Source organism: Fistularia commersonii, chromosome 8 (genome assembly GCF_037954325.1).
Source record: "Fistularia commersonii isolate RoL2024-O1a breed Wild chromosome 8, RoL_Fcom_v1.0, whole genome shotgun sequence".
NCBI classification, from domain to species: Eukaryota; Metazoa; Chordata; class Actinopteri; order Syngnathiformes; family Fistulariidae; genus Fistularia; species Fistularia commersonii.
In genome coordinates, this window is record NC_141291.1 from 20,550,001 (window position 1) to 20,576,613 (window position 26,613).

The following is a 26,613-nucleotide window of genomic DNA, read 5'->3' on the forward strand; positions in this document are numbered from 1 at the left end:
TAGGTATGAAGATCATGAAGAATATTTTACTCTTTGATTCCAAATACAGCTTAGACACACACCTTGGTTTAATCATCCACCATCCTGTATTAATGTTGATATATTAACACACCACACAATCAGTAACTTGATTTTTATCCTTAACAAAGCTGCTTTAAAAAGTTAAAAAAAGCACTGAAAGGTTCAAACAGCTTTTTTTCTGAAATGTGCTACTTGAAAAAGGTATATAAAAATATCAATAAAAGACTTGAGAACTTTCCATGAGTGACTGTACCCGCCCCGGGAAATTCTATTCGCCTGAAACAGATTGATCCTCTATAAGACATGCTTCTTACTGCTTTGCAGTAAGAAGAATTTCTCCTATGATAATTAGCTGTCGATACTTTAATAACCTCTGTGGAAAATTTGTGGACATTTATTCCATTGTTTACCTATCATATAAACAACATACTGGATTATCATTCTAGATTCTTTTGAATGTATGCTGGCATCGAGATTTATGGGTATAGTAAAAACGTGAGCAGACAACATAAATTTGAAGGTCGGTGAACAGTTTTGTATTTCACTGATAAAAATGTAATGTGCACACATGAATTATTCCCAATATATCTGTTTTGCGTTTCATTTCCCTATTGTCTCTGATTTTTCGCAATATCATCTCATGGCCTTTTCACAAGACTATTATTTTTCTACCTTTCACTCTATGTGTTATGTGTTATGTGTTATGTGTTATGTGTTATGTGTTATGTGTTAAGGGTCAGGGGTCCACGATTCCAGTTAATCCACATGTTAACACAGGACACACATACTGGCCATCAGCATCAGAATGCTTCACATACCCACTCCGCTGATGTCGGATGGCCTGGTTGGTTCTGATGGTCTGGCTGCTGGAAAGAAGGTCTGGATGTTGGCCATCAATTACTTCGAGGTAATTTCTGCTGTTCATCTCCACCTCCTTTGCCTTCTCCTCAAACAGGGCCTGGCCGCTTAGTTTGACTACAGTGTTCATCTTTGAGCAGATATTCCACAGCTTATTCGTGCAAAAATAACAAACTCCCCAAATGTCACAGCTATTCCGTATGTCTCCTGTAAAAAGGAAATTATGGCACTGCATCAATCTAATAATCACTATGAAACAGATGAGTCCTTAACGTCCGTAAAATGAAAATAGAATTTATAATTCCTAAGACAAAAAGCAACTTCGATCCCCACAGGAATCGTGTTACTCTCTCCATGTCGGCTCCGACAATACAGTGAACACAAAAATAACTGAAGACATATTAAAGAACTGCACTTATTTTTCGCAATTGTGACGGATATTCAATGCAAAAAAGGTTTGAAATCATTAAGCTCTAAACAAACGAAAAAACACAGTTAAGACTGTCATAGCAAGGAAGTAGATGTGGAATGACTGAGCGAAACATCCTTCCTTTTCATCTTAGCAGCGCACAATGATGAGGAAACGTGTAGAAATGATTTAATCACATTACAGAGAAGATGCGTTTCTATTAATTTTAAACGTTATACCTGCCTGGTTTTAAGTATTCGCCGGGCTATGCTGACCGGATTTATTAGTATCCCTACACCGAGCAGTGTACATTTAGGTCTATCTACGTGTGAATGGAAATTCAACGCTTGGACCTGTCCATCTAAAAGTGTGCCAAACAGGTTTTCAGTTGAGTTTGTCCTGCTGTATCCCAAACGTCAGCGTCACAAAGTCTTTGTCAAAGTCTGCTACTTTAGTAAGTGTAACGATGTATCAGGTTTGGTTACCTGTCCCCGGCCCCTCCTGCGCCTCCCTGCTGTATATCACAGTAATCCACTGTCACTCCCTGCTCACATGTTCCCGTCCTGAGATCCGGAGCTTTTACCACCCTGGCAGCGATCTCCTCCTCCGCTTTATCCAGCGACCTGCGCGGCCCGGCCCTGTACTCTGAATATCTCACCCTGCTCATGTTTCCTCGCATGCAGCTTGAGTCTTCGAACATTCTGTGGATAGTTTACGCCGCTTCAAGGGCCCGCACCAGCGACTGAGGGGGAGGGAGAGAAGCGCCACACTGCAGTTTGTTGCACACTGCTTAGCAGGCAATAGATAGATAGATAGATAGATAGATAGATAGATAGATAGATAGATAGATAGATAGATAGATAGATAGATAGATAGATAGATAGATAGATTTTTTTTAAATTCCAATGTTGGTTTTGGAGAATTTTGTTATACAAAATAACGAAATAACAAAAATAACAAATAACAGAATAATTTCTGCTGCATCACAGTGTTTAGATCATCATTTGGGGATAAACTGATCTGGGTCTTCATAAAGTGATTTTTGGTCAGCTGCAGACCTCATGGGTTGTTTTTCGAAATACTTTACTATATTTCAAGTATATTGCAAGTTTTGTAAGTAGGTTTTTTTTTTCATATAATCATTGAAGAAAATCAGTAACTATAAATTTACTGTGGTCCCTTCAGACAATTATTGGCAAATCATTCTGAGAAAGATAAAACAACAAACTACAAAAACTTGTGCAGTTGCCTTCCTAACATTACAGGATCATGCTTTAGCTTTATTGATTTCAACACTGTGGTTCAACACTGTCGTCTGAAATTAAAGGAGCAGTATAGCAGCTCTGTGCCATATTCAAGAACAGTGTTCTCCAGCCACCAATCCACACTTTGTGTATATATTTTGGAAATTGTGATCAGTAACACACAGGGAATTTCAAATACTGACATACAGGACGGTTCAGTTCATTCAATTGAAGAACTACCGGAAACTGTCTTCCACTAATCATCTAACCCCCCTGCATTCTGCCTCCTTAAACAAACCATTTCCTTCAATCCTTCTATGCAAACATCGAGAGCCAACGATACATGATGGATCTTATCTATAATGTACACAATACCATTTATATATAATAGAAGAAAAATGAATGCATCTTTATTCAACCTGCAATGAGGTCAATTTATCAAAATCTATATCTATATATCTATGTGTGAGTGTGTGAATGTTTTTATATACAAATATTCTGGGAGACCATGCATATATATATATACACACACACATCAATTACTATATATATGTGTGTGTGTGTGTGTGTGTGTATGTGTGTGTGTGTGTGTGTGTGTGTGTGTGTGTGTGTGTGTGTGTGTGTATATATATACTATCTAGCTATATATATATATATATATATATATATATATATATATATATATATAAATATATAGCTAATCAACCATGCTAATCAACCATGTTGTAGCTTTCCTTTGCTACTTTGGTTTCAAATTGATATGAATATAATGCAACTAATATTTCTAAAGATTTTAAAAGACAATTAAGCCATATAGGCTCCAGCATCTCCGTAATCCTGAGTGTAGGATGAAGTGGTAGAAGATGGATGGATGGATGGATGGATGGATGGATGGATGGATGGATGGATTAAGCTATAACAATGACAAGTTGCACAGGATACATAAAATGAAGAGTTGATCCATTGGTGAGTGGTTCATTTTGCCTTTGCTGTGATTGCCATAATTTCCTTCGCTACTGAGGAGGTCACTCTAGAAGAGGTCTGTGTGAGGGCAAGAAGTCAAAATGCATTTAAAATATATGTAGAGAACTGGCGATGTAATGAACTAACATAGGAACTCAGAATTGTATCAGGAAGACACTAAAATGTTATAGGAGTTTCCCATGTTTTCTTTATGTGGAAAAGCTATAACAATAATTCAAACAGCATAAAATTTAAAAATGTTTTTTCAGTGTCCGAAGACAAGCCATTCTCATCATATAATGAAACGAAAATGCCAATGAGCCCTATTATTGCCTGCCAGTATAATCCCTGTCCCATCATATACTCATGAGTCATATGTTCTGAGGTTGTCTGTTACTTTGTGGTTTATCCAAGGTCATTCAAAAGATGTGACTAAGCAATGGGACACCTATGAGTAGTTAAGTTCCCATAATTATTGCATATTCGTGCTTATTTACTTTAACAAGGTAAGTCAACTTTTACTAACATCATGTCATGTGATCACTTTTATTAAGATCAGAGAGGGTTTATTTATTTATTTATTTATGCATATATTTACTTCTTGCCTGATAAGAGCTTGTTTAAATTGGCAAATTGGACCTTTTAGCTGTTATTTATATCTTGGAATCATAGAGGCCCTCCCTTTGCGTCACCCTAGCAATGACGTTCTTTTACAAATCGTCAATCTTTTCCTGCCTGATTCCCAGGTAGAGGCAGAAGTTATATGTTAGAGTTTTCTCTCTATATTCATAGCTATGTTATTTCGACTACTCATATGAAGACAGACAGACGTGTGAGCACAAATGGCCTTTGTCCTCAAACAGGAACCTACCCCCATGATTGTATATTCAAGTAAGCATAAAGGTGTTGCAGCTCAGTGGTAAAGCACATGCATGAGGTCCTGGGTTCAATCCCCGGCACCTCCACTGTATGTCGCGTCGGGTGAAAGCGTCTGCCAAATGACTGCAAAGCAAATGGGAACCTACCCCCTGATAAGGAACTTAACCCCCTGAATGTAAACAGGAATTATCCTCTCCCTGTATATGATCTTGTCAACAACACCAATACACATTCACACAATAAAAGGCCGAGCAAGGAGGAACTCGGTGGGATTCTCTGGATCTTGCCTCCAAAGAGCGCGCTGAGTCTCCACCTCTGCAGAGCTCAAAAGAATAGTCACTTGTCTGTGTTATTTCTTGTGATAACCTCGGTCTCCTCTTTACAGGCTTCAACTTAGACCAGCATGAATTAGGATCACTCTCTAACATTATATTTCAGAGAGTGGATATTTTGTGACAAATTTCCATAATATTTTTGGTAAAATTAGTGTGCAAAATCCCAAATCAAACAAATAGAATCTACGCCAATCATGTCAAACTCAAGCCCCATGGGCTACACCTGGTCCTTGAATGATTTATCTTTGCACCCATGATAACATCAAACTACTCTTAGAGCTGGAATGCTTTTATATAGCATGCACCACCATAATACTACAAGTACAGCAATACACTGTCAGTGCATTGGCATGTGAAATACTAAGCCCACTAGCTGAGTCCACACCTCACTTGTTCATCAGAAACCTAATCCAGCTATTCAATCCTTGTCACAGAACTTCAGCTATCCTTCTGCCCGCAAAATGGTTAACAGAAGCCTGACTTTGAAAACATGGCTGGTGGGAGGCAGAGCGTCTGTTCGCGGATGTAGAGGGCAAATCTATGTGTCTTCTTTTCGGAGATCTTCTTTGAGGGACATTATTTTTGGGCTGTTCCCCCTAAAAAACTGTTTACATGTTAATTTACTCTCGAAAAGTTGCAGACAGAGCCTGAAGAGATGCATGCAACCAATTTTGTTTGACTTTAATTTTTCATTCTTTTTATTTAGTAATAAATGTTCTTTTACAGGCAATAACTTTTAGGGTTCGTTCCAAGTTCAATATGTCAAATAAGGTAATTTCTAGTTTAGTTAAATTCTAAATAAACAAGGAAACCAGTCCAGCCCTTGACTTGTACCAGTTTTTTAAAATTTGGCCCACTGTTTATTTTGATTTGACACACCTTATCTTCACCATTTACTGGTTGCAAATAGCATCACTGGAATGAAAATAAATAACAATATTAATAACCTTTTGTTTTGTTTTGTTTTTTCAGAAACAGTAGTGTATATATGAAATTTCAATAAAAGAATGGGAATCCATGAATCCACATTACTCTGATTCAATACAAATGCAAAGAGATAGATTCCTTTGCAAACTGCAGACATTTACGAATGACATAGTAGTGGTAGGTCTGATATCCCAGGATGATGAATCTTCGTATTAGCAGGAGGTGGAGGATGTGGTGAAATGGTGTTGGGACAACAATTACTGTAGTAAGGGCAAAGGAGCTAGTCATAGATATTTGAGAACTCCCCCACTCAACAGTGACGACCAGCTGTGGAATGGTCCATCAGCACTGCTGGAATCAAAAAGCAGGCAAACTGATGCCTTCATTTCCAAAGGAGGCTAAGGCAGGCGACTTTCATCATATCAGTGCTGACTGCTTCCTAAAGAGAGAGCTGAAAGTTGCTCAGAGGTCAATGGAGTAGCCCTCCCTCCATTGAGGACATTTTTATCAGCAGGAGCAGGGCAAGACCTACGAGGGCAAACCCCATTCAGCTGGCCCAAAAACTGCTGTACCCCTTCCCTTGGGTAGGAAGCTGCAGAGCATCAAGGCCAGAACAACCAGAGGGAGTAGAGAGTAGGGAGAGACTTATGCATCTTTGGAGGGGGCAGAGGAGAGGGTGGGAGAGGAAGGAATAGTTCAGCATCCTGACAGACAGGTGTATGAAGCTGTTGGTGAGTCTGGTTGAGTGGGCAAGGAGGCTCCGGTACCTTCTCCCGGAGGGCATCGTCACTCACAATTAAGGGGGGCTTTGCAGGTGAGGCAGGTGGTGTGCATGTCTTTCAGAGAGGGGAGAAGGGCACCAATGATCTCTCCAGCTGTATTCACGAAATATGGCAGAATGTTTCTGTTGTAGTCTGTGCAGCTTCCGTCTTGCACAGTGATACAGCTGGTCAGGATGCCGTCAATGGTGCCCTGGTAGAAAGTGTTCATGATGGGTGTGAGGGCTTTCACTTGCTTGTGTTTGTTAAGGACATAGAGGCGCTACTGTGCCTTCTTTGCTAGTGATGTAGGGTTGATGGTCCAAGTGAGGTCCTGGTGTGATGTGATAAAAGTAACATTACTCAAATATGACGGTACATTGAACATTAAAAAGTTTTTGGAGGACATCCATTGTTCCTAGCCTATGCATTTTATGACCAATCAGTGTTTCAGCCATACCTTCCAGGTACCATTAAATCAGGGCAACCGTATATCTAAGGTTTAACAACTTCTTCAATGTCAAGGTTGGTACAAGACAAAAAAAATTCAAACTTCAATTTCTAAATGTTTGGACTGATACAAGTTTTTGAAGGAATCATCACAATAAGGGAAACAAAATCCCTGTTAAGAATGAAAAATGTCACTAGAAACTGCATTAAACTATGAAGTCGTAGGAGCCACTGAACTTGCCACAAAACAAAAACTTGGCATGAAAAATGAGACTCAAACCCAGGGACCTGGTGCTGTAAGTGTTTTGAAATAATGTGAGAGCTAATTTATGGATTGAGAAAAGAGGCTGTCTCACTCATCACTCCTTAAGTACCAGTGGCAGTGCTTTCTAAAGCTACAAAATCCAAGATGGAAAGACATACTGTATACTTTTGCTACAGTCTTGACTTTCGAGGTGGAGGTATGCTAGGAGAGGAATGAAAGTTAGTCGCAGCAAGACAGAATATATGTGTGTGAATGAGGGGAACACAGGGTGGAGTGGTGAGGCTACAGGGAGTGGCGATCAAGAAGCTGCAGGATTTCAGGTACTTAGGGTCAACAGTCCAGAGCAACGGAGAGTGCGGAAAAGAGGTGAAGAGACGGGTCCAAGCAGGTTGGAATGGGTGGAGAAAAGTGTCAGGGGTACTATGTGATAGAAGACTATCAGCCAGAATAAAAGGAAAGGTGTACAAGACAGTGGTGAGACCAGCGATGATGTATGGACTAGAAACTGTTACAATGACCAAAAGACAGCAGGCAGAACTAGAGGTTGCAGAGATGAAGATGATGAGGTTCTCTTTGGGAGTGACCAGGATGGAGAGGATCAGGAATGAGTCTATCAGAGGGACGGCACATGTTCGATGTTTTGGAGAGAAGGTCAAAGAAGCCAGACTGAGATGGTTGGGTCATGTACAGAGGAGGGATAGTGAACATATTGGTAGACGGATGCTGGAATTGGAGCTGCCAGGCAAGAGGTCTCGAGGAAGACCAAAGAGAAGATTTATGGACGTAGTGAGAGAGGATATGAAGGTAGTTGGTGTGAGAGAGGAAGATACAGAGAATAGGGTTAGATGGAGAAAGTTGACTCGCTGTGGCGACCCCTGACGGGAAAAGCCAAAAGAAGGAGAAGAAGAAGAAGTATGACTTTCAACGTAAAATAAAGGGGACTGAAAGTCTCTTTCAGAGAAAGCCCAGATATCAAGAAGGAGCTGTAACTTGTTTCTCCTTTATTGATAAAAACTTTCACTTGAAGAAATGTAAAGTTTCACTACAAAACTAAAGGCATAGTTGATGGATTATCACAAGAGCCATCAAAATATTTTATTATTTTAGCCCTTTAGAAACAGACTAAACTTTGAGTGTGCAGAAAGGAAATTTCCTCTCAACTACTGTGTATGCAATGTCATACAAGATTTAGATAAAATCCATCACCTCCATGTGATGAGAAATGTCTGCTGTCTCCAAAGTTGAGACAAACCAGGGGAGATACAGGGGTGTGGCAGATGTTTTCCTTTAAAACAGAAGCATCATTAGGGATATACCTACACTATTTTTAATGCTAAGCCTGAAGCAACAGAAAGCATGAAATTTTGAGTGGTGACCAGTGGTGGCCATAGTTGACTAAAATCGTTGCCTTTGCCAAGGCATGGAGGCATAACCACTAATTTCTCTTGAATAATGTTCCTGTGTTACATGGTAAGCCCAAAAAGTGTAGTATCTTTCCCAGAGTATTTGTGGCTAAACTAATGTACTCAACTATGCCTTCTGACCAATGGGCCTGCAGGCCAGGCTCCTAAATCCTCTCCTAAAACTTTCTACGTCCTCAAAACCTTTAACTTATACTGTCAAGGTTCACCATCACGTTCAGATATTGAAGCATGGGCCGTATTTTGTTTCCACAGTTGTGTAGAAAATGTAATTCAGGACTAATCAAGGTCTGGCAACCCATAGTAGGAAGCAAAAAAGAAAAAAAGATACCTGTGCAAAAAAGGGGATTTATGAGGGAATTAGTGCAGGCAAGGGCAGTGGATGTAAAAGAGTGACAGGAGGTTATTTGATAGGTCAGTAGAGTGAAGGGTAAGGATTTCAAGACAGTGGTGAGACCTGCCTCACTCTACAGCCTAAAGATTGTGGCTCAAACCATAGGAGGCAGAGTGGGAGATGGTAGAGCTGAAGATATTAAGATTTTATTTGGGAGCTGCAAGGAATGACAGAAATAAGGAATTAATGGGCACATCAGAGGGACAGCCAAGGTTATGCCTTGGAGACAAAGTAAGAGACCAGACTGAGATGGTTTGGATACTTGAGAAAAGAAGAGTAACTACCAGACAGGAGGAAAAGGGAAAGACCACAGAGATGACGTCAGGAAGGAGGACATGAAGTTGGTGGGTGTGGCAGAGGACAGGGCGAGACTGAAACACTTCTAATCAGGAAGAGCAAAAAGAAGAAAAAGCTCACATCAGCTGTTACACGCTGGCTGGTTGGAGGTTAATGGCTTTTGATTTTAAGTAAAGTATCAAGATTAAAGTTGCCACATTAAATGTGGTCATCGTAGAGCCTCCTTGCAACGGTTAAATAACTTATATTGAAACTGAATTGGAACCAATGCCAGCAAAAGGCTATAACATGCCAATGTAATGTTTGTGAATGCTTACACTGGAAATTTAGTGGAACTTTTGAGCACTCAAAATAAAATCTGCAACACAAGATGTTATTTTGACATTGATTTTTGATAACTTGTTGCAACAACCTACAACCACAACTCATCTGAAAATACACTGAGAAATATCTGGCTTTATAAAACCTTAGTAAAGCCTACAATGATATATAATATTAAATTAGCCACGTAGAACCAAAAATGACAAATGATATTCCATGATGTGAAAAACTGACTAGACTGTAAATCAGTTTAATCAGTCAATTTATTTCTGAGTCAAAACTGTATTCATTCATTCTCCACTGTTTGTTCTCCACTTGCCAATCCAACACGCAGCTGACAATATTCAAACGTATATAATATTTAAATGTTTTGGTTACTTGCAAACATACAATATGGAGAAAAATTAAAGCATATTCTTCAAATGTCTGAACTTAAAAGTGTCAACATCATGCCAGTATGACTAAAATAAATAAGACATATTACTGAATTAAATTTAATTTTTCTCCTCCTTCTCATGAGTGCATCAATACATAGAAAAACATTATATGATGAAAAAAATGAAAATTATAATGAAAACACTCATACTATTGAAAATTTTAACTTTTGTCATTTATGATTATGACTTCATTATCAAAACAAGGCATTCTTTTTACTTTTAATATTACATCTTTATCGTTATAATTTCAACAAGATGAAAAAAAAACAGACAACCCTCATGTTTGTATACTCTGATGCAACAAAAATGTAACTTCAGTTTTCCCTATTCGCCAGGGCAAGAAGACGGATGTTGCGCACACAACTTGCTGCAACTTCTTGGAGCATCTCGTCATCAGAGCCAATAAAGTAGATCAGGGGCTACAGGATTAGACAGTGACAGAGGTTATGGCTGACATTAGCAACATAGTGAATTAGTAAATCATTAATGAAATGTATATGAACATATCATGTGAGCACACATATGGGCTGGGATGATATATTATGTAGTAGTTATGTGATACTTTCAAACTGCAGTGTCTGCATGTATTCCTCATGTCTTATTTGCGGCAATAAATTCAGGCAGGTCAGAATGGACAGCAAAAACTGCTAACTGACAGACATTCCCTCTCTCGAGAGACTGCATCATATCAGAATGTTAGTATTTGGTTTAATGCATCTTTTAAGACTTTAACGGTCTGAGAAATGTCTTTTGGATAACAATGATTTATTTCAATTGCAATCAAAATCAGGAAATGTGCATGTTTGACAGAGTTATATTTTGTTGGTACCAATGAAAAATTTAACAAACATATGAAATACTTCAAAATGATTTTTTTTTTTTTTAAAGCTAAATTTTTTTTGAGCTAAATCCCAACTTTCACTTGTGGGTGGTAGTGGGGTCAAAATAAAATTTATATAAATGCTAATATGAAAACTGATGCCATGTATGTATCTTAAGTGTTAAATGCATTCTTCCTCATACAATCATACAATATTATGGCATTGACGTTTTCTATCTGAACTTGCATACAGTATACGTTTGATAGTCTTCCTTACACAAATGATGGACTGTACATTATTATATCCCCCAAATTAGCAGTACTGTGATGTCTGAGTCCCTTTTGTAACCCCCCTCCCACCCTATACATCAAAATGTTGTCAACAGAACGCAATGAATTTTGAAAAATATTCTTTGAGAAATAAGTATTCTGCAGTTTTCTGAGCAGGCATATAATTGTTTTGCAAACATTGGTTGGAATATTTCCTTTTTGCAAGCAGCAATGTCTCCTCTTGTTCAATGACTGTCAAAAAAGTTATTGTAAATTAAATAAATTAAAGGCAAAACATATTAACATATAAACCAATTGTGTTTTTAGGCCACCCAATGGCGTAGCTAAAAGATTCCAAGAATGTCTATGAACATTTTGTCAATCTCTTTTCCTCCATATATTTCATGTTTAATGTAGAAGCAAAGCTGAGATTCAATTTGAAACCCGACCATGAAAATATGCAAAAATCAGTGTGCATGTTTGAGTGGTTAGCAAACCGCCAAACAAGCCATAGAATGACATTTCCCATTTCCTTAGTGTTCACAAAACAGAAAAAGTCAATGACATGACCAATAATATTCAGCAAGAGTCTCTGGGTCTCAGAGAGATGTGAGAGTGGTAAGTGGAGTTGAGAATGATATAATTCTTTGGGATTGAAATTGCTTCATTTTGGGGACTCAAGCCATGTGTCAGTCAGAGGGCTGAGGATCTCTCAATGCAGTAATGTTGAGAAGTAAATTTTTTAAAGATTATTAAAGAGTATCCAAAACACCTTGAGTACTTATGTCCATAGGCTACAGAAAACATGAAGCTCACTACAAAGGCCTTTTTTGTGAAAAGAGAGGAGGCCTAAGGGGTGGCAGAGGTAGTGTTTTGGTCAATCTCATAGCCAGTTATTCAGGCATCGCCAAATAAGTTCTCTCGAAGCTCAAAGCTAGGCTAATATAAATTTGTCTCTCTTCGCTGACATTTTCTGGCAGACTCTGTCCCTCCCAGCTGGGTTCTCAGAGAACATAATACATTACTTGTTTGCATATTTCCTGACTGTGGCAACATGAACACTTCCCCCATGTTCAGAAAGAGAACCCAGAGTTTTTGAGGTTTTTACAGGGAAAAACAGAAAGTCTGGAGCTCCTAGAGGGAGACTAGGACACATGTTCCCCTTCTTCAACTGGACAACATGGTAGTGGGAGGAACAGACATTGTGTGTTGGTCCATGGGGACATAGATCCTAATACTCATTGGAAGTTTTATGGTGTTAACTGTCTTGGTTAAACCCTATGCACCTGCAGGCCTACATTTTCCTTAGTCCACTGAACATCCATTGCTGTTTCCTTGACGATATTCCATGTCACAGGATTCATGTGCAAACGCATAAAAAGACAGCCATGTTTAACTGGATCCTGGGGAGGCTGGTTAGGGAAGTCAAGTTAAACAACATTCCTTGCAGCTTCAAGTGACCCAAAGTCTATTAGCTTGCCATATCTGTGAGACAGGATGGGCAAGAGCAACTTTTAAGCCTATGACTACCAAGTAAAATTTTCTTTCAAAACACTGAGTTATTTATTACCTGAAGGATAAAGATTAGTTTCTGAACCGGGCGAAAAAACATCTTATTTCAAGGACCTTTAAATACAGTCTTCATAAAAGACCTTCAAAATCAATGAGTTACATGGAAATTAAAATGAACTGTTGGTATTCTATCTATAATATTCTGCATAAAACTAGTCTGCCCTTTGGTGCGCTTTTCCTGCTTTCCCTTCATATACTTTCAGGCCAGCACGATAAGACACAAAAATAATGGCACACACAAAAATCCTGTTGAGCCAGAGGTTTACTCAAGGTCCCAAAAGGACATTTTTTTTTCCTCTCATTTAGATGAGTAAAGAGTCTCACATACACAGCAGGTCTTGGTAAAGAATAAATAATTTGAATTCTATCAGTTGAAAGTTACCAATAATCACCATTTGGATTTTGTCATTTTTATCAATTATCTTCACAAAGCTATCCTTAAGAATAAGTCTTCAGTAGAATTTGCTGGCTGAAAGAGTCTACAAGAATTCATGGCTTCAACAAACAATTCCCAGTCTCTTAGAGGCTATGCATACCACAGTGGGTGGTATGTTGATTTTGAACATGACACAAAATGAAGCACATCCGTATAAAACTGTGAGATATCAAGAGTAGATATCAAATCAAATGGCAAGGGTGCTTCATCTGCCTGCCAAAACATCTCTATTCCTTTGGCATGTGTTTCTTTTGAGAGGAAGCACCTGAATCAATTTAATGAGTATGACCTAATTAGCTAAAATATTGCACGGATGAGATTGTGGCAAATGTAGACAACAAAATAAGAATGAATAAAAGTCACTCGAGGAAGACAATATTTAGTGCGCTAATTTTAAAGAACAGAATTGACACAATCATAAGGGATTGGAAGGAATAAAACAAAATCATGAGTTGATAAACTAATGTTTTCCAATTAAAGTGATGTTTGATCTTGTCCAAAGTGATCATCCATACAAGATTAAGCTTTTGTTTCCCTCAGCCAGCTTTGGCATTTAAGATACCTTTGCTAATTTTAAACTTCACAGTGTATTAGGGGTATCATTAGCTTGGAATGTCTTAATGGCATCAAAATGGTCTTTGAATTACAACTGGAATAATATAAAAGGAAGTCAAGAAATGTACATTAGGCACTCTTTTAAACATACAATTTCATATCAAACCCTTTCCATCCAATATGGAAAGATCAAATAATCTCATTTACCATAAGCAGTCTCCAGTTCCAAGTAGTTAACTGAAGGACATAGTGAAAAGTGATAAGCCCTAACCCTGCAATTTTTTTTGGGGTCATGAAGGTAGGACGTAATCCCTTTCTCAGTTGGCTGCGACTGAACAATAGGGGTGTCTGTACTTTTATGTTGGGTTCTAACAAGCGCAGTAGTAGTGCACTTTTGTGGCTTTTGGTAATTGAGGTCTTTAAATATCCAAAAATAAATAATGGAGTAGTGTTGCAACTCTTAACAGGTAGATTAACAAAACAAACTGAGGGTGTTGAATGCAGACTTTTTTGGTGATATACAGTACAGTAGGTAACTAACTGGAGCAGCAAGTTCAGAAATCCTAGAGCCCAAAGCTTTGCTCTTCAAACATCACTCGCATTATAAAAGCATTCATCTCTTCAGCTTTTGTAATGGTTGGCATTCACACAGGGTAGCGGTACCATCTATATGGCAATGGTGGATAGCCAAAACCCTGGTACCAATGAAATTCCAGTGTGATCAGCTAACTGTTATTCACAACTGAAAATATTTCCCCTTATGTTGGTCTAATAAAGGACTATATTATTTCAATCCTTAAATTTTTGTGTCATTATTACATATATATAAAAAACAGGAGTTTATTCAGTAACTGTAATGTTGGTATGACATTACACACACACACAAATTATTTCCTTTATGACTGCCAGAAAACCAATTATCTCCAGCACTGGACCCTACAGACTACAGACTTTTATCGCAGATAAAGTTCTTATAAACTTGGAAAAAAAACGTGAGGCTGCAACAGCGTAACAGCATTATCTTTGAAAGCCAAATATTCATTTCAGATGTGAAAGAAGCTTTGTGAAACCTGACTGTATAAGGAAACAATCTCAAATTTTGCAAGCCTCTTATAAAAACTGTGTTTTGTTCTACCCTTGAACAGCTGAGACCCTATTCCTTGGACTGACCTGTACCAATACTGGATTCTCTCCTGACATCCAGGAACAGACCTTGGCAACAGTTTCCCCCAGCTACAACCTTTTGACTTGCGCTGTTATGGCATGTAGGGTCTACCAGAGAAATTGCACTTTGCACACATTGAGCTATTTGCTTTTCTGAATTCCCATGATGGGTAGAAAGCAGAGTCATGTTTCTGTAGCTGAATAAAAACATCTTGTTTCTGCTAATTCGATCAAAGGTTCTCAAACAAGTTCTTTAAAAATGTTATTAAGCAGTGTTTCACACATTTCCTCATTTACAAACCTGAATGCAATTTTGTCAGATTTCGTCTTTGTAACATCTAAATGAAATGAATAAATTGATAAATAATTCATGAATAATCTTCAAGAGTGCAATATAATGGAGGCAACAGTCAACTGACCTCAACAACCCCCTTCTTGTGCATGGTGATGCAATTGTTTGGATCCTTGGATAGTTGGAACAGGGCCTTCACTGCACTTTGAGAGACTGCCCTGTCGTTTGACATTAGGTAACAAACCAGGTGGGCCACGGCCCCAGCCTCCCCAAACGTTGTCCTGTTGTTTCCCCACATGCAGCAATTGCCGATGGCCTGAGCCAGATGGCATCGGATGTGATCATCAGTCTATGTAGAAAGCAGAATTCAATTTCACCCAGTGGTTGGAGATATGCAATATAAAACACATTTGCTGGTTCATTGCTTGAAGCGGTAGGAATGGTGCAGCTATACTTTTATAAAGCTGTAAATACATTTACATGAAGTGCATCGTTATTGAACTCTTGATGTTTGTTTGCATTGCTAAAATCTACTTACGATGTTAGCTAACTTGGCTAACAATGGGACGACACCATGATCAGTGAGGACTGCCAGATTGTCCTTGTCTTTGGCTATTTTGGCGATGGCCGCACAAATGCTCTCCAGTACATTCATGTTCGTAGACCTCAGCAAATCAACAATCAGTTCCAATCCACCAACAAGGGAACGAACCATTTCCCCTGCATCCTAAAGTCACAAAACATTGTTATTAACTGCTTTAGTTGTGGAAATTAAAATCAAGACAAGGATGATTTCAAAATAGAAAAGGCCATAGAGGGTAATATGTTTAGAAAAGTTAGCATAAAATATTTATCATCACCCTAGAAAGAAGGCCAGAGCAACCTGCAATATAGTAAAATATTCCTTCTTTCCTTTGGCTGAACTGTTTATTGGCTTTCATTCCTTACTTGTCATAATGAGGACAAAACATGACATTTAGAGCTTAGAGATGACAAATAAATGTCTTTCCTCAGTGTGAAGGCAAGCATTCAAGGCTTGAGTACATGGCATCACCAGGTACCACAGGACTCTCAGCCACTTATGGAGTAATGCTACACTGAACCAATGGGCTGGAAGGGAGAGCTGTGAGAACCACAGCAGAACAGCTTGCAGAGATGCTGGCTTGAGTACAGTTTGGCATGTCAGGCTACCGTTTAAAGTCACAACTTACTACATTGCCAGCCACAGAAGAAGACATCATGGTGCCTGGGTATATGATGTTTAGTGATTTGAAAATAGAACAAAAATTTCCCAAGAACCCATGCAATTATGGACAATTCGATCTAAATCACAGAGCATGCTTAATTTCACTTGTTTTAACATACAGTTGCATGTTGACAACTAAAATGTGGCAGAGAAATCACAAAATTCATGTGCAGTACACTGTGGGGCTTTACTCTTTTAATTAAATTAAGGACAATATATAATATTCAGCCTTGATAAGAGAAAGAAAAAAAAAAAAAAAAGATTAAAAAGATGAATGTAAAGTCTCCACAAGAGATGGACATAGCCTTGATATTTAATTTAATTTGGCTATTTTGAGATGCATGGAGCCTGTAAAGTCTTGCCAGGCGCTAAGTCATGAGCACATTCGAGAACAGAATGAAGGGGGCAGTCCTTGTGTGAGCGCGCGCACACACGCGCGCACACACACACACACACACACACACACACACACACACACACACACACACACACACACACACACACACACACACACACACACACACACACACACACACACACACACACACACACACACACACACAGGAAGCCCTCCTTCAGGAATACTGATGATAGCTGACTGGGAAGAAGCACTCAAATCACCAGCTGCAATAGACTAGCCATAACCCCTTTCATGATCGGGATGAGCCCACCTATATAAAAAACGTCACAGCATTGTTAGGCTGTGCATAGAGTTTTTTTTTTACCTTTTCCTCTCTCTTCTGCATTACCATTATTGAAACTAGAATAGAGACACAATTATAATAATAATATATAATGTGAAAGCCCTCTATAATATACATGTGCATTGTAAAGAAGTGTATAAATTAACAAGTTCCTTATTTTTCCTGGCATTTTTTTTCCCAATGGTAATTGCACCAATGCATCAATGTCATGGCCTTTAACTTGACAGGTAAAGGGAGCTATGTAGCTCTTTAGTGTGTCCCTGAAAAACACTCTAAAAGGATAGTCATGCATTTCCTCTGAATTGATTCACTGACATCCAGACAAACATTGTGAAACTGTGGTAACCTGTAAAACAGATCCTCAGTCCTCCTTTATTTTCCTCCATATGGCTACCATGCATCATTGTCTCTGCACTTATCCTCCAGAGAAATTCTACCCTGTAAAGAGGGAAAAGGGCCTTTTCCCTGAGACAACATTATAGAAAAATGTACCTGCCTCACTTTAATCAGACTGTTACTCTGGGGAAAATGTTTGCCTCAATGAAAATGACAATCTGAAAAAAAAACATTTTGGGGGGTAAATGACAGTGCCTCAGACTCCTGCCAATGTGTTTTATGCTCTCCAACCTTTCATAAACTAGCGGCCCTTAAGTTACATGTTTTATTATCTTGAACAGGAATATCTTACATTATATATGTTTTTTCAAAGGTATACTCTATGACATGCTGTGGGTTTATTCATGATCAGAGGGGAAAATTATACCACTTTCAGCTATATGCCCATATCGTGTGCCTCTGTAATGAGTAGCATGTTAAGGGAGGATTTTCATCTGGGGAATCAGAAACCACGCCACAGGATATTACTCGGCCATTCTGGCTGCTTGCTTCCAAATTCAACAACCTCAGTGTGCCAAAGAGGCTTCTCTGCTTCTTATTAGGCCTTGGTGCATGTAAGCCTCCTCTCTGACACGGCCCTGCCCCTGGTAACTTCCCAGCAGCAGGTTAGAGGGAGCACTCAGGAGACAAACGTGGTGATATGAGTGAACTTCTGTTTTGTTTCTAGCTTGGTTATAACTTTCAAATAATTATTCATTATGAAAGAACAGAAAAACAAAGAGACCTCTGGCTGTCTACAAAGCTTTGTTATTCTACATAGGCAGGGAAGCATATGGAGGAAGAAGACAATTGTGCTAAATGTCATGTGAAACCTGCAATTTGTGGTACCTTTGCATTTTCAATACATGGACATATGGCCCATGCAGCACTGGCTTGCACATCTGTGCTTGGGTTTTTCAACAAGGACCAGACCAAGCGGACTCCATCAAGCTGGTCAATGATCCTTTGAAAGAAAGAAAAGGGTGTGAGAAGAGTTACTAATAATGAAATCAATACAGAATAAATAGAAAGATTAGCAACTAGGCTGAATTTATTTTCTCTCATTAAGAATAATCCCATGGTTGTTTATCTTGGGAAACTCGCTGCATTACCCTGAGCAATAGCTGGCTGGACTTCAATGTAGAATGTGCTTCACTGGATCGAAAGATCAATGGATCTCATCGATGGCTCCTCACCGACGCTTACCTTCAACGTTGCTCACTTCCTCCACAGATCAGAAACCAGCACAACTTCTGTTTACTCAAATCACCCTATATGGCTTGGTAATCCTGGGTCCAGAGGTAAATCTATGTATAGTCCTTCAAACATAAATATATAAATAAAACTGAGACAAACTCCCACTTTATGGTAGCTTGTTTTTCAACCAGAGCCAAAAAAAGAGTACTTCCTTCCAAATCAAACAGAGCCAGAGACAGGTCGCTCTATATTTCATGGGGTCTCAGTGAAGTTTACTTAGGTAAGAGCTGTATTTCATGTCATATGCATGACTGTAGTCAAAACTGTACTCAGGATCTGGTGCTCAAAGTATTACACCACAGTGCAACCGTTGTCTAGCATAAATAACATGTAACGTATTCCCCATGTGTGTGCGTCTACCAACGAGGTCAACATTGAATACTGTCATAATTACTTAAACACTCCCTAATCATAGTATCTCCTTAGACTAGCAATGAATGTTCTCTCAATAGGACTGTTGCCCTCACCATCTGACTTTCATTTGTACATAAATCAGGCTGCAAGAATCACAACATCAGATTCCAGTTTGAGGGTCTCCTAAATTCATAACAAAGCATTGAACCATTTTCCAAAAGACTTCTATCTTTCAATGAAGCAGGCATGAAACAGATTAGCAGTGAAGCTGAAGCTCACAGTGATGTATTAGTGAGGGCAAAAACAAACCATTTAATCACAAAACGAAGTATTCACACTGTTGTGACTATGTGAGGTTTCATTAAAGCATTTGTTGTCCCAAAATACATATATTCGGTCTACTGGCTGAAAATACAGCACCAAACAAACTGGAGTAATATAGAAATCTTGAAAATTATCAATGTATGGCTTTTTGCTTTTAATAGTTGATGGACAGAATGAGCATGACAATGACAACATTATGATTTTGGTCAATGACAGATTTGTTGGTAAAATTAACTAATTAAAACATGAAGGGATTTTGTAGAAATCTGTGTGGCATCTTTGTTTGATAGCATGAATAATTTGCCTCAATTAATTTTGATTTAATTATCACATCAATCCAAGAATAGAAAATACAAGAAGCAGTCAGTGAAATAAATTTGATTACAGTCAAGAACAAAGTCTTAACAATTACATGGTCTGGATTAAATTACCCTGTGAGAAAATCTACAATACAAGTTTGCCACATTCAGTTGATTCTTTCCCACATGCAAGTTTTTTTATTTAACATCTGGGTTTTGCTTCCCAATTCCCTGTCACATAGTGACAGGACTCGGCAGTTTACTGACAATATCAACACAGAACGGCAAGTTCAATTTGTGTCCAATGCTCATTAAAATATATCCTGCATTCTCTAATTGTCTTATAAAGGCAATGAGACACAAATGGATGTTCCACAATAGTCTCCAGTATAAAGGGTGATGTTAACTTCAGGAAAGAAATGAAGACTGATCTGGACTGTGGTTCATTATATTTTCCCAGTCTTGTTGCCCTTGAGAGAGTAGTTTAAAGTTGTTTGTCCAACCAGCATTTGCCTTCACACTTGCTTTGGCTTTTACACTTGCAAATTAGTATTAATATTATAATACTCTACTTACCATATAAACCATTACCATTACCATATATACATTATCATATAAAACTATATGGTAATCCATACCATATTCAGATATCATACCATACCATAACCATATTCAAAAGTTCACACAAAACAAAGCAATGTCTTTAACTGATGAAAAAGAACCATAGCTGTACATCAAAAATAAAATACAACAATTATTTTAAGTATCACTTTATTGAAGCTTAAAAGATTTTTCTAATGGATTCCAAATCATTGTTCCCTTATCCAATAAAGTAATATCAAAAAAGGTAAGAATAAAAGGCCTACAATATTGAGGTTAGAGATAGACTTACATCATGTTTTCTGTATCTGTGGCACATGCTCCCACTGCCTTGGTCACATTCACGAGCAGTGCCTGGCAGAATTACCCAAATTGAAAGAATATCTTCATAAAGATACATCTGCAAATTAAACACTTTTTAATTATACTCTTTAACATACCTCGTTTGTTTGAGTAAGCAGGTGAATTAGAGCTTTGATGACTCCACTCTTCCGCAGGGTCAGCTTATTAGCTGGTAACTTAGCAAATTCACTTACAGCACCCACAACGTTGACTAACACGTCTTCAGGCTGATCCGTCAGTAGGCAAACCAGTGAATCTAGGGCCTTGTATTCCTGGAACCTTCCAAAAGAGGAACAGGAGAAATGTGTAGGGCTTTATCATTCTAGAAGATTATGTAATATTGCACTGAATTATATTTAAACCAATCCTATCATCACCTCTCTCTAGTTCCCCCTTTTCTCTCCCCAGTATATATACAGTAGTCCATCGAGTAGTTTCAATAAGCAAAAATCCGCCAAGTAGCAATCACATATTTCATTATTTATACATATTTGAAAGCTTTATGAGCCTCAAAAATTTGAGGGTCAGTGATATAAAATTAGATAAAAAAGTATAAAAATCTGCAATATGGTGAGAGAAAGAAAGGTGAACTGTGATATGGCATATATATGTAAACATATGTATGTGTGTATGAGTGTGTGTATGTGTATATATACACACATATGCACATTTGTATGCATATATGTACATATGTATACATGTATGTATGTCCAACTGTTAGTGGACTACAAATATATTGTATGTAGTCAATTTCTTTCTATAAAAAAACACTTATAACAGATATTATATCAAAACACTTGCTGCAGGCTTACAGCACAAGGATGAGGTTCAGATCCCTAGATCAAATTGTTTAAAATTAAAATTTCTCTTGTTTGTTTAAACAGAAACAACAGAGCATCAGTAACGTGGGCAGAAATCATTCATTGTAATAGTTCAGGGAGTTTTCCCACGGCTCCACACAGTTGTCCCTTTTACATACTTTGCCTGACCAAAGCTTTGCTGCGGTTTGGAAATGCTCCCTCCAACTTTTGCTGTGATTCTGTCTTGTTTGCCATTGCTATAGACCAGCAAACTATAGTAAACAGTAAAAAGGGATATAATGTGGTCACCAAAAAACCTCAACAAACCTCTGATGTACAGTTAAGTTGTATGACTGTTTTTATTCACAGTTACGGTTGCTGGCATCACAGTCCATAAGCTATTGTAGAACGCCAAGGTTATTTGGTTTTGGTCAGGGTCCACAGACACATAGCCTATTTTTGCAAGAAAAAACACTGCTAATGAACAGACAAGCTGCCAAAGTTAACTTCAGTGAAATCCACCAAAATGAAAAACAATGTTTTTTTTTTTCTGTGCCATCAGTGAAGTGTCATCCACATCTGACTACAGTAGAATTATCTTGTAATCACAGTCATACATTTTGATAGATGAATGGGAAACCATGTCTATTTTTGTTAAGCCAATCCCAACTGCAAAAAAAAAGACGTGATGCAAGGGGTAACATTTTACAAAGCTTCATGGAGCAGCTTCTACTACAAACACAATGCTTCACACAACTGAAAGTTTATAAAAGGCTGTCAAAGGACATAGAAACCACAGTGGGGCTTCTGTGCAGTATAATTTTATGATTGATTGCCTGCCCGCCTTTTCCTTTTCTCAATCATCTACACTTCTCACAGATTCAACAAAGAAGAATAATCTTGAATGCCTTTTAATGACAAATGGGTTTTCATGTAGTATAGGGCTAAGCAATCATAAATTTACATTGCAAAGTTCCTAATCTTTTGTTGACTTTTTTAGCATGTTGCAAGAATCCAGAACATTTCAATGCTGGATCAATAGCAAGCAATTATTAGCCCCCTAAAAACTTTCTCATGCAATATCACACCCAAAAGCTACTGTTGTAAAACATTGTAAAAATACACATTAATGTCAACCACATATTATGGTAAAAAAAAATCGATGAAAATAGCTCCTAGTCCAGAAGAGACACAGCTAGCTTTCAGAAACTGTAAGATGATTGTATAGCAATACTGGTTGAGTCAAGATGGTTACATTTCTTCTGTTAAGAATCCACAACTACAGTTCATAGTGGTCTTAGAGTTATTTCTGTTCCAGTGTGAAGCAAATGATTTGCCAATAATCTCTCTGACCATCATTTACAGTAAATGCATAGATTTTCCATCGTAGAAGTGAATACATTGTTTTCTGGATCTTGACTATGTTGTTTCTGTGTGCGTATAATGAAAGGCATACATAGCCACGTTCTCCATGCTGATGGAACACTTCCAGATGGCCCCGGTGGCTGCAGCCAGAAGCGGTTTGTTGTCTGCCTTGCTTAAAAGTGACACCAGTGGCTGCAGGCCGTTGTACTTACGGACAAGGTCACGGGTTTGCCTGTTCTCTGCACACTGAAAATATAATCATAAGGCAGTGATCAAAAATCATTCCTCCAAATTCTGAGCCCTACTGGGAAAAAATTAAGTTGGACAAAACTGTAATTTCCACAAGCAGAAGAGTTACCTTGAAGATTGCACTGGCACAGTGCATTTGTAGCTCATCAATGTCCTTGCTAAGATTTTTTACCAAATTCTTGATCATGCCCTCGGTTTGAATGGCAATTCTGTAGCTTTCCTGTAGTAACACAACTGTTAGTGGACCAAATGCACACGAATGGATGTGTCAATTATTGTACATATTCATAAACCTAAATTGGAACACTGAATTTTGTCTGCCATTTGATTTACATTTTCCTCTCATTTGATTAATAGGATCAATAGCATTGTGTATTTATTATTTTTTTCTTTTAGAAATAATGATATACATTTTAATGGGATGAATGAACCAATCCAGGTGGAAAGGTAGTAAGGTTAGAATCTTAGAACCAAGATTTAAGATGATATATCATGGGATTGGTAGGAGGATTAATGGAGCAGGAGCTATCTTGAAGGAAGTGTTTGTAAGTGATGTTCTGAAGGTGAAAAAAGTATCAGACAGTGATTTGTCTGAAGCTAGTGATATTCACCATTGTTAGTGATTATACCCCACAGGTAGGATATGATTTAGAAGAGAACAAGACAATCTGGAGTGAGTTAGATAAAGTTATGCAGATAACCCCAGAGATGAGGGAGTGGTAACTGGTGCAGACTTCAATGGACATGGGGCTACAGGCATCAAGTGATGAGTATGTTCTGTACACAGGATAAGAAGGCAGAGGGACAAATGGTGGCAGACTTTACAAGTAGGGTGGAAATGGCTGAAGTGAATACTTCCTTCCAGGAGAGGGATAAACATAGGGTCACATATGAGACCAGATGTTCATGCATATAGGTGGACTACATCTTATATAGATGATGTAGGTGAGTGGTGGTAGGTGAGAGTAGCCAGACAGAAGAGTATGGTGGCATGTTGGATAACACTGATGGCAAGGAAGATGAAGAAGGTGATCAGAAAGTGCTTCCAAATGACTAGACAACTACAGCTACTGTGATCAAGGAGATAGTCGGAGAGTGCTTTGGTATTATTTCTGGAAAGAAAAGTAGATAAGGGGACTCCATGGTAAGAGGTAGGAGTACAGGAGTATATACTGAGAAAGTTGTTAATTAAGAAGTTGGACAAAGGGGAGACTTGAAAATTGACAAGAATAAAGGCTTATGCAGCGAAAGGTAAACTTAAAGGTAGAGGTGGAAGACAGTAGTAGGTGTGACAGAGGAGTTCAAGGTGGAGCTGGGACTGCATCAAGGATCAGCTCTGAGCCCCTTCTTGTTTGCTATGCTGATTGACAGACCAACAGTCTGGTTACACAGGAATTTCCAACTGACTATGATCTTTGCAGAGGACATTGTGATTTGTACTGAGAGCATGGAACAGGTGGAGGAAAATCTAGACGGATGGGTATATCTCCTAGAGAGGGATGAATGTTAGTTGCAGCAAGATAGAATACGAGTGTGTGTGTGCGGATGTGAGGGACCAAAGTGGCATGGTAGGTTAATGTAATTGAGAAGAAAAAGGTGGAGGATTTTAGGTACTTTGGGTCAATAGTCCAGAAGATGGATGGATAGGATCTGAAATGAGCACATCGGTGGGACACACGTTAGATATTTTGGAGATAAAGCCAGTGACCCTCTGACAAAGATTGATTACACATTTACAAAGGCGGGATAGAGAATATATCAGTAGAGGGATGCTGATGCTGGGAAGACAGGCAGGAAAACCAAGGGGGGGACCAAAGGTAAAGGAATGTAGTGAATGAGGACATGACGTTAGCCAGTCGATGTGAAAGTAGAGTAGATGTGACTGAGCACTGTGTTACTGTCATTCCCTAAATGTTACATATGGCTCATTTTCAAGAAACAGTATAATCTCTTAATGAGATGTTTGTTTGTTTTAGAATTACTTATGTAATGTACACTCACCAGCCACTTTATTAGGTACACCTGTCCAACTGCTCGTTAACACATAGTTTTTAATCAGCCAATCACATGGCAGCAACTCAGTGCATTTAGGCATGTAGACATGGTCAAGACAATCTCCTGCAGTTCAGACCGAGCATCAGTATGGGGAAGAAAGGTGATTTGAGTGACTTTGAACGTGACACGGTTGTTGGTGCCAGAAGGGCAGGTCTGAGTATTTCAGAAACTGCTGATTTACTGGGATTTTCACGCACAACCATCTCTAGGGTTTACAGAGAATGGTCCAAAAAGAAAAAATATCCAGTGAGCGGCAGTTCTGTGGGCGGAAATGCCTTGTTGATGCCAGAGGTCAGAGGAGAATGGCCAGACTGGTTCGAGCTGATAGAAAGGCAACAGTGACTCAAATAACCACCCGATACAACCAAGGTAGGTAGAAGAGCATCTCTGAACACACAGTACGTCGAACTTTGAGGCAGATGGGCTACAGCAGCAGAAGACCACACTGGGTGCCACTCCTTTCAACTAAGAACAGGAAACTGTGGCTACAATTTGCACAAGCTCATTGAAATTGGACAATTGAAGATTGGAAAAACGTTGCCTGGTCTGATGAGTCTCGATTTCTGCTGCGACATTCGGATTGTTGGGTCAGAATTTGGCATCCACAACATGAAAGCATGGATCCATCCTGCCTTGTATCAACGGTTCAGGCTGGTGGTGGTGGTGTAATGGTGTGGGGAATATTTTCTTGGCACTCTTTGGGCCCCTTGGTACCAATTGAGCATTGCTGCAATGCCACAGTCTACCTGAGTATTGTTGCTGACCATGTCCATCCCTTAATGACCACAATGTACCCAACTTCTGATGGCTACTTTCAGCAAGATAATGCGCCATGTCAAAAAGCTGGAATCATCTCAGACTGGTTGCTTGAACATGAAAATGAGTTCACTGTACACAAATGGCCTCCACAGTCACCAGATCTCAATCCAATAGAGCATCTTTGGGATGTGGTGGAACGGAAGATTCGCATCATGGATGTGCAGCCGACAAATCTGCGCCAACTTTGTGATGCCATCATGTCAATATGGACCAAACTCTCTGAAGAATGCTTCCAGCACCTTGTTGAATCTATGCCACGAAGAGTTGAGGCAGTTCTGAAGGCAAAAGGGGGTCCAACCCGTTACTAGCATGGTGTACCTAATAAAGTGGCTGGTGAGTGTAAATACTGGATTCATTTAAACTACATTGACTTATGGTACAATGGTACTTTTGCAAGGACTAAAGTTATGTCATTCAATGCAGTGAGTTAAATCACCTCTGAGGCACACTCCTGCAGGGTTCCCACCACAGGGATAAGCATGTCCTCATTTGAGGAATTAAGTAGGTATCCCAACAGAGGTATGCCCCCAGCCTTTTGGATAGCCCCTTTGTTCCTGGTGCTCTTGCTACAGCTCCAGAGTGCTAATGCCCCACAGCGAGCCACTTCAATGTCCTTCTCAAGCTTTTCATTCAGCTTGTTTAAAATTGGGAGACAGTCCAGCAGCTTCACCTTATCAGAAATAAATACATATTCAAACAGACACACAAGAGTAATTAACCTCTTTTACCTACATAT

General features: G+C 38.8%; 2 protein-coding genes across 2 annotated transcripts in view; both read right to left on the reverse strand.

Annotated features, from left to right (window-relative positions):
* mkxa (mohawk homeobox a) overlaps positions 1 to 1,863 on the reverse strand; it is a 32,000-nt gene extending 30,137 nt beyond the window's left edge. The window contains exons 1-2 of the mRNA XM_086151588.1: positions 1,774 to 1,863; positions 840 to 1,086 (exon numbers count right to left, since the gene is read on the reverse strand). Coding sequence (XP_086007714.1) covers positions 840 to 1,009 — 170 coding nt within the window. The 5' untranslated portion in view covers positions 1,010 to 1,086; positions 1,774 to 1,863. The remainder of the gene's footprint in view (positions 1 to 839; positions 1,087 to 1,773) is intronic.
* Positions 1,864 to 9,771: 7,908 nt separating this feature from the next.
* odad2 (outer dynein arm docking complex subunit 2) overlaps positions 9,772 to 26,613 on the reverse strand; it is a 34,935-nt gene continuing 18,093 nt past the window's right edge. The window contains exons 13-21 of the mRNA XM_086151589.1: positions 26,314 to 26,547; positions 23,113 to 23,223; positions 22,846 to 23,000; positions 20,688 to 20,868; positions 20,540 to 20,601; positions 18,263 to 18,377; positions 15,627 to 15,815; positions 15,216 to 15,437; positions 9,772 to 10,398 (exon numbers count right to left, since the gene is read on the reverse strand). Coding sequence (XP_086007715.1) covers positions 10,294 to 10,398; positions 15,216 to 15,437; positions 15,627 to 15,815; positions 18,263 to 18,377; positions 20,540 to 20,601; positions 20,688 to 20,868; positions 22,846 to 23,000; positions 23,113 to 23,223; positions 26,314 to 26,547 — 1,374 coding nt within the window. The 3' untranslated portion in view covers positions 9,772 to 10,293. The remainder of the gene's footprint in view (positions 10,399 to 15,215; positions 15,438 to 15,626; positions 15,816 to 18,262; positions 18,378 to 20,539; positions 20,602 to 20,687; positions 20,869 to 22,845; positions 23,001 to 23,112; positions 23,224 to 26,313; positions 26,548 to 26,613) is intronic.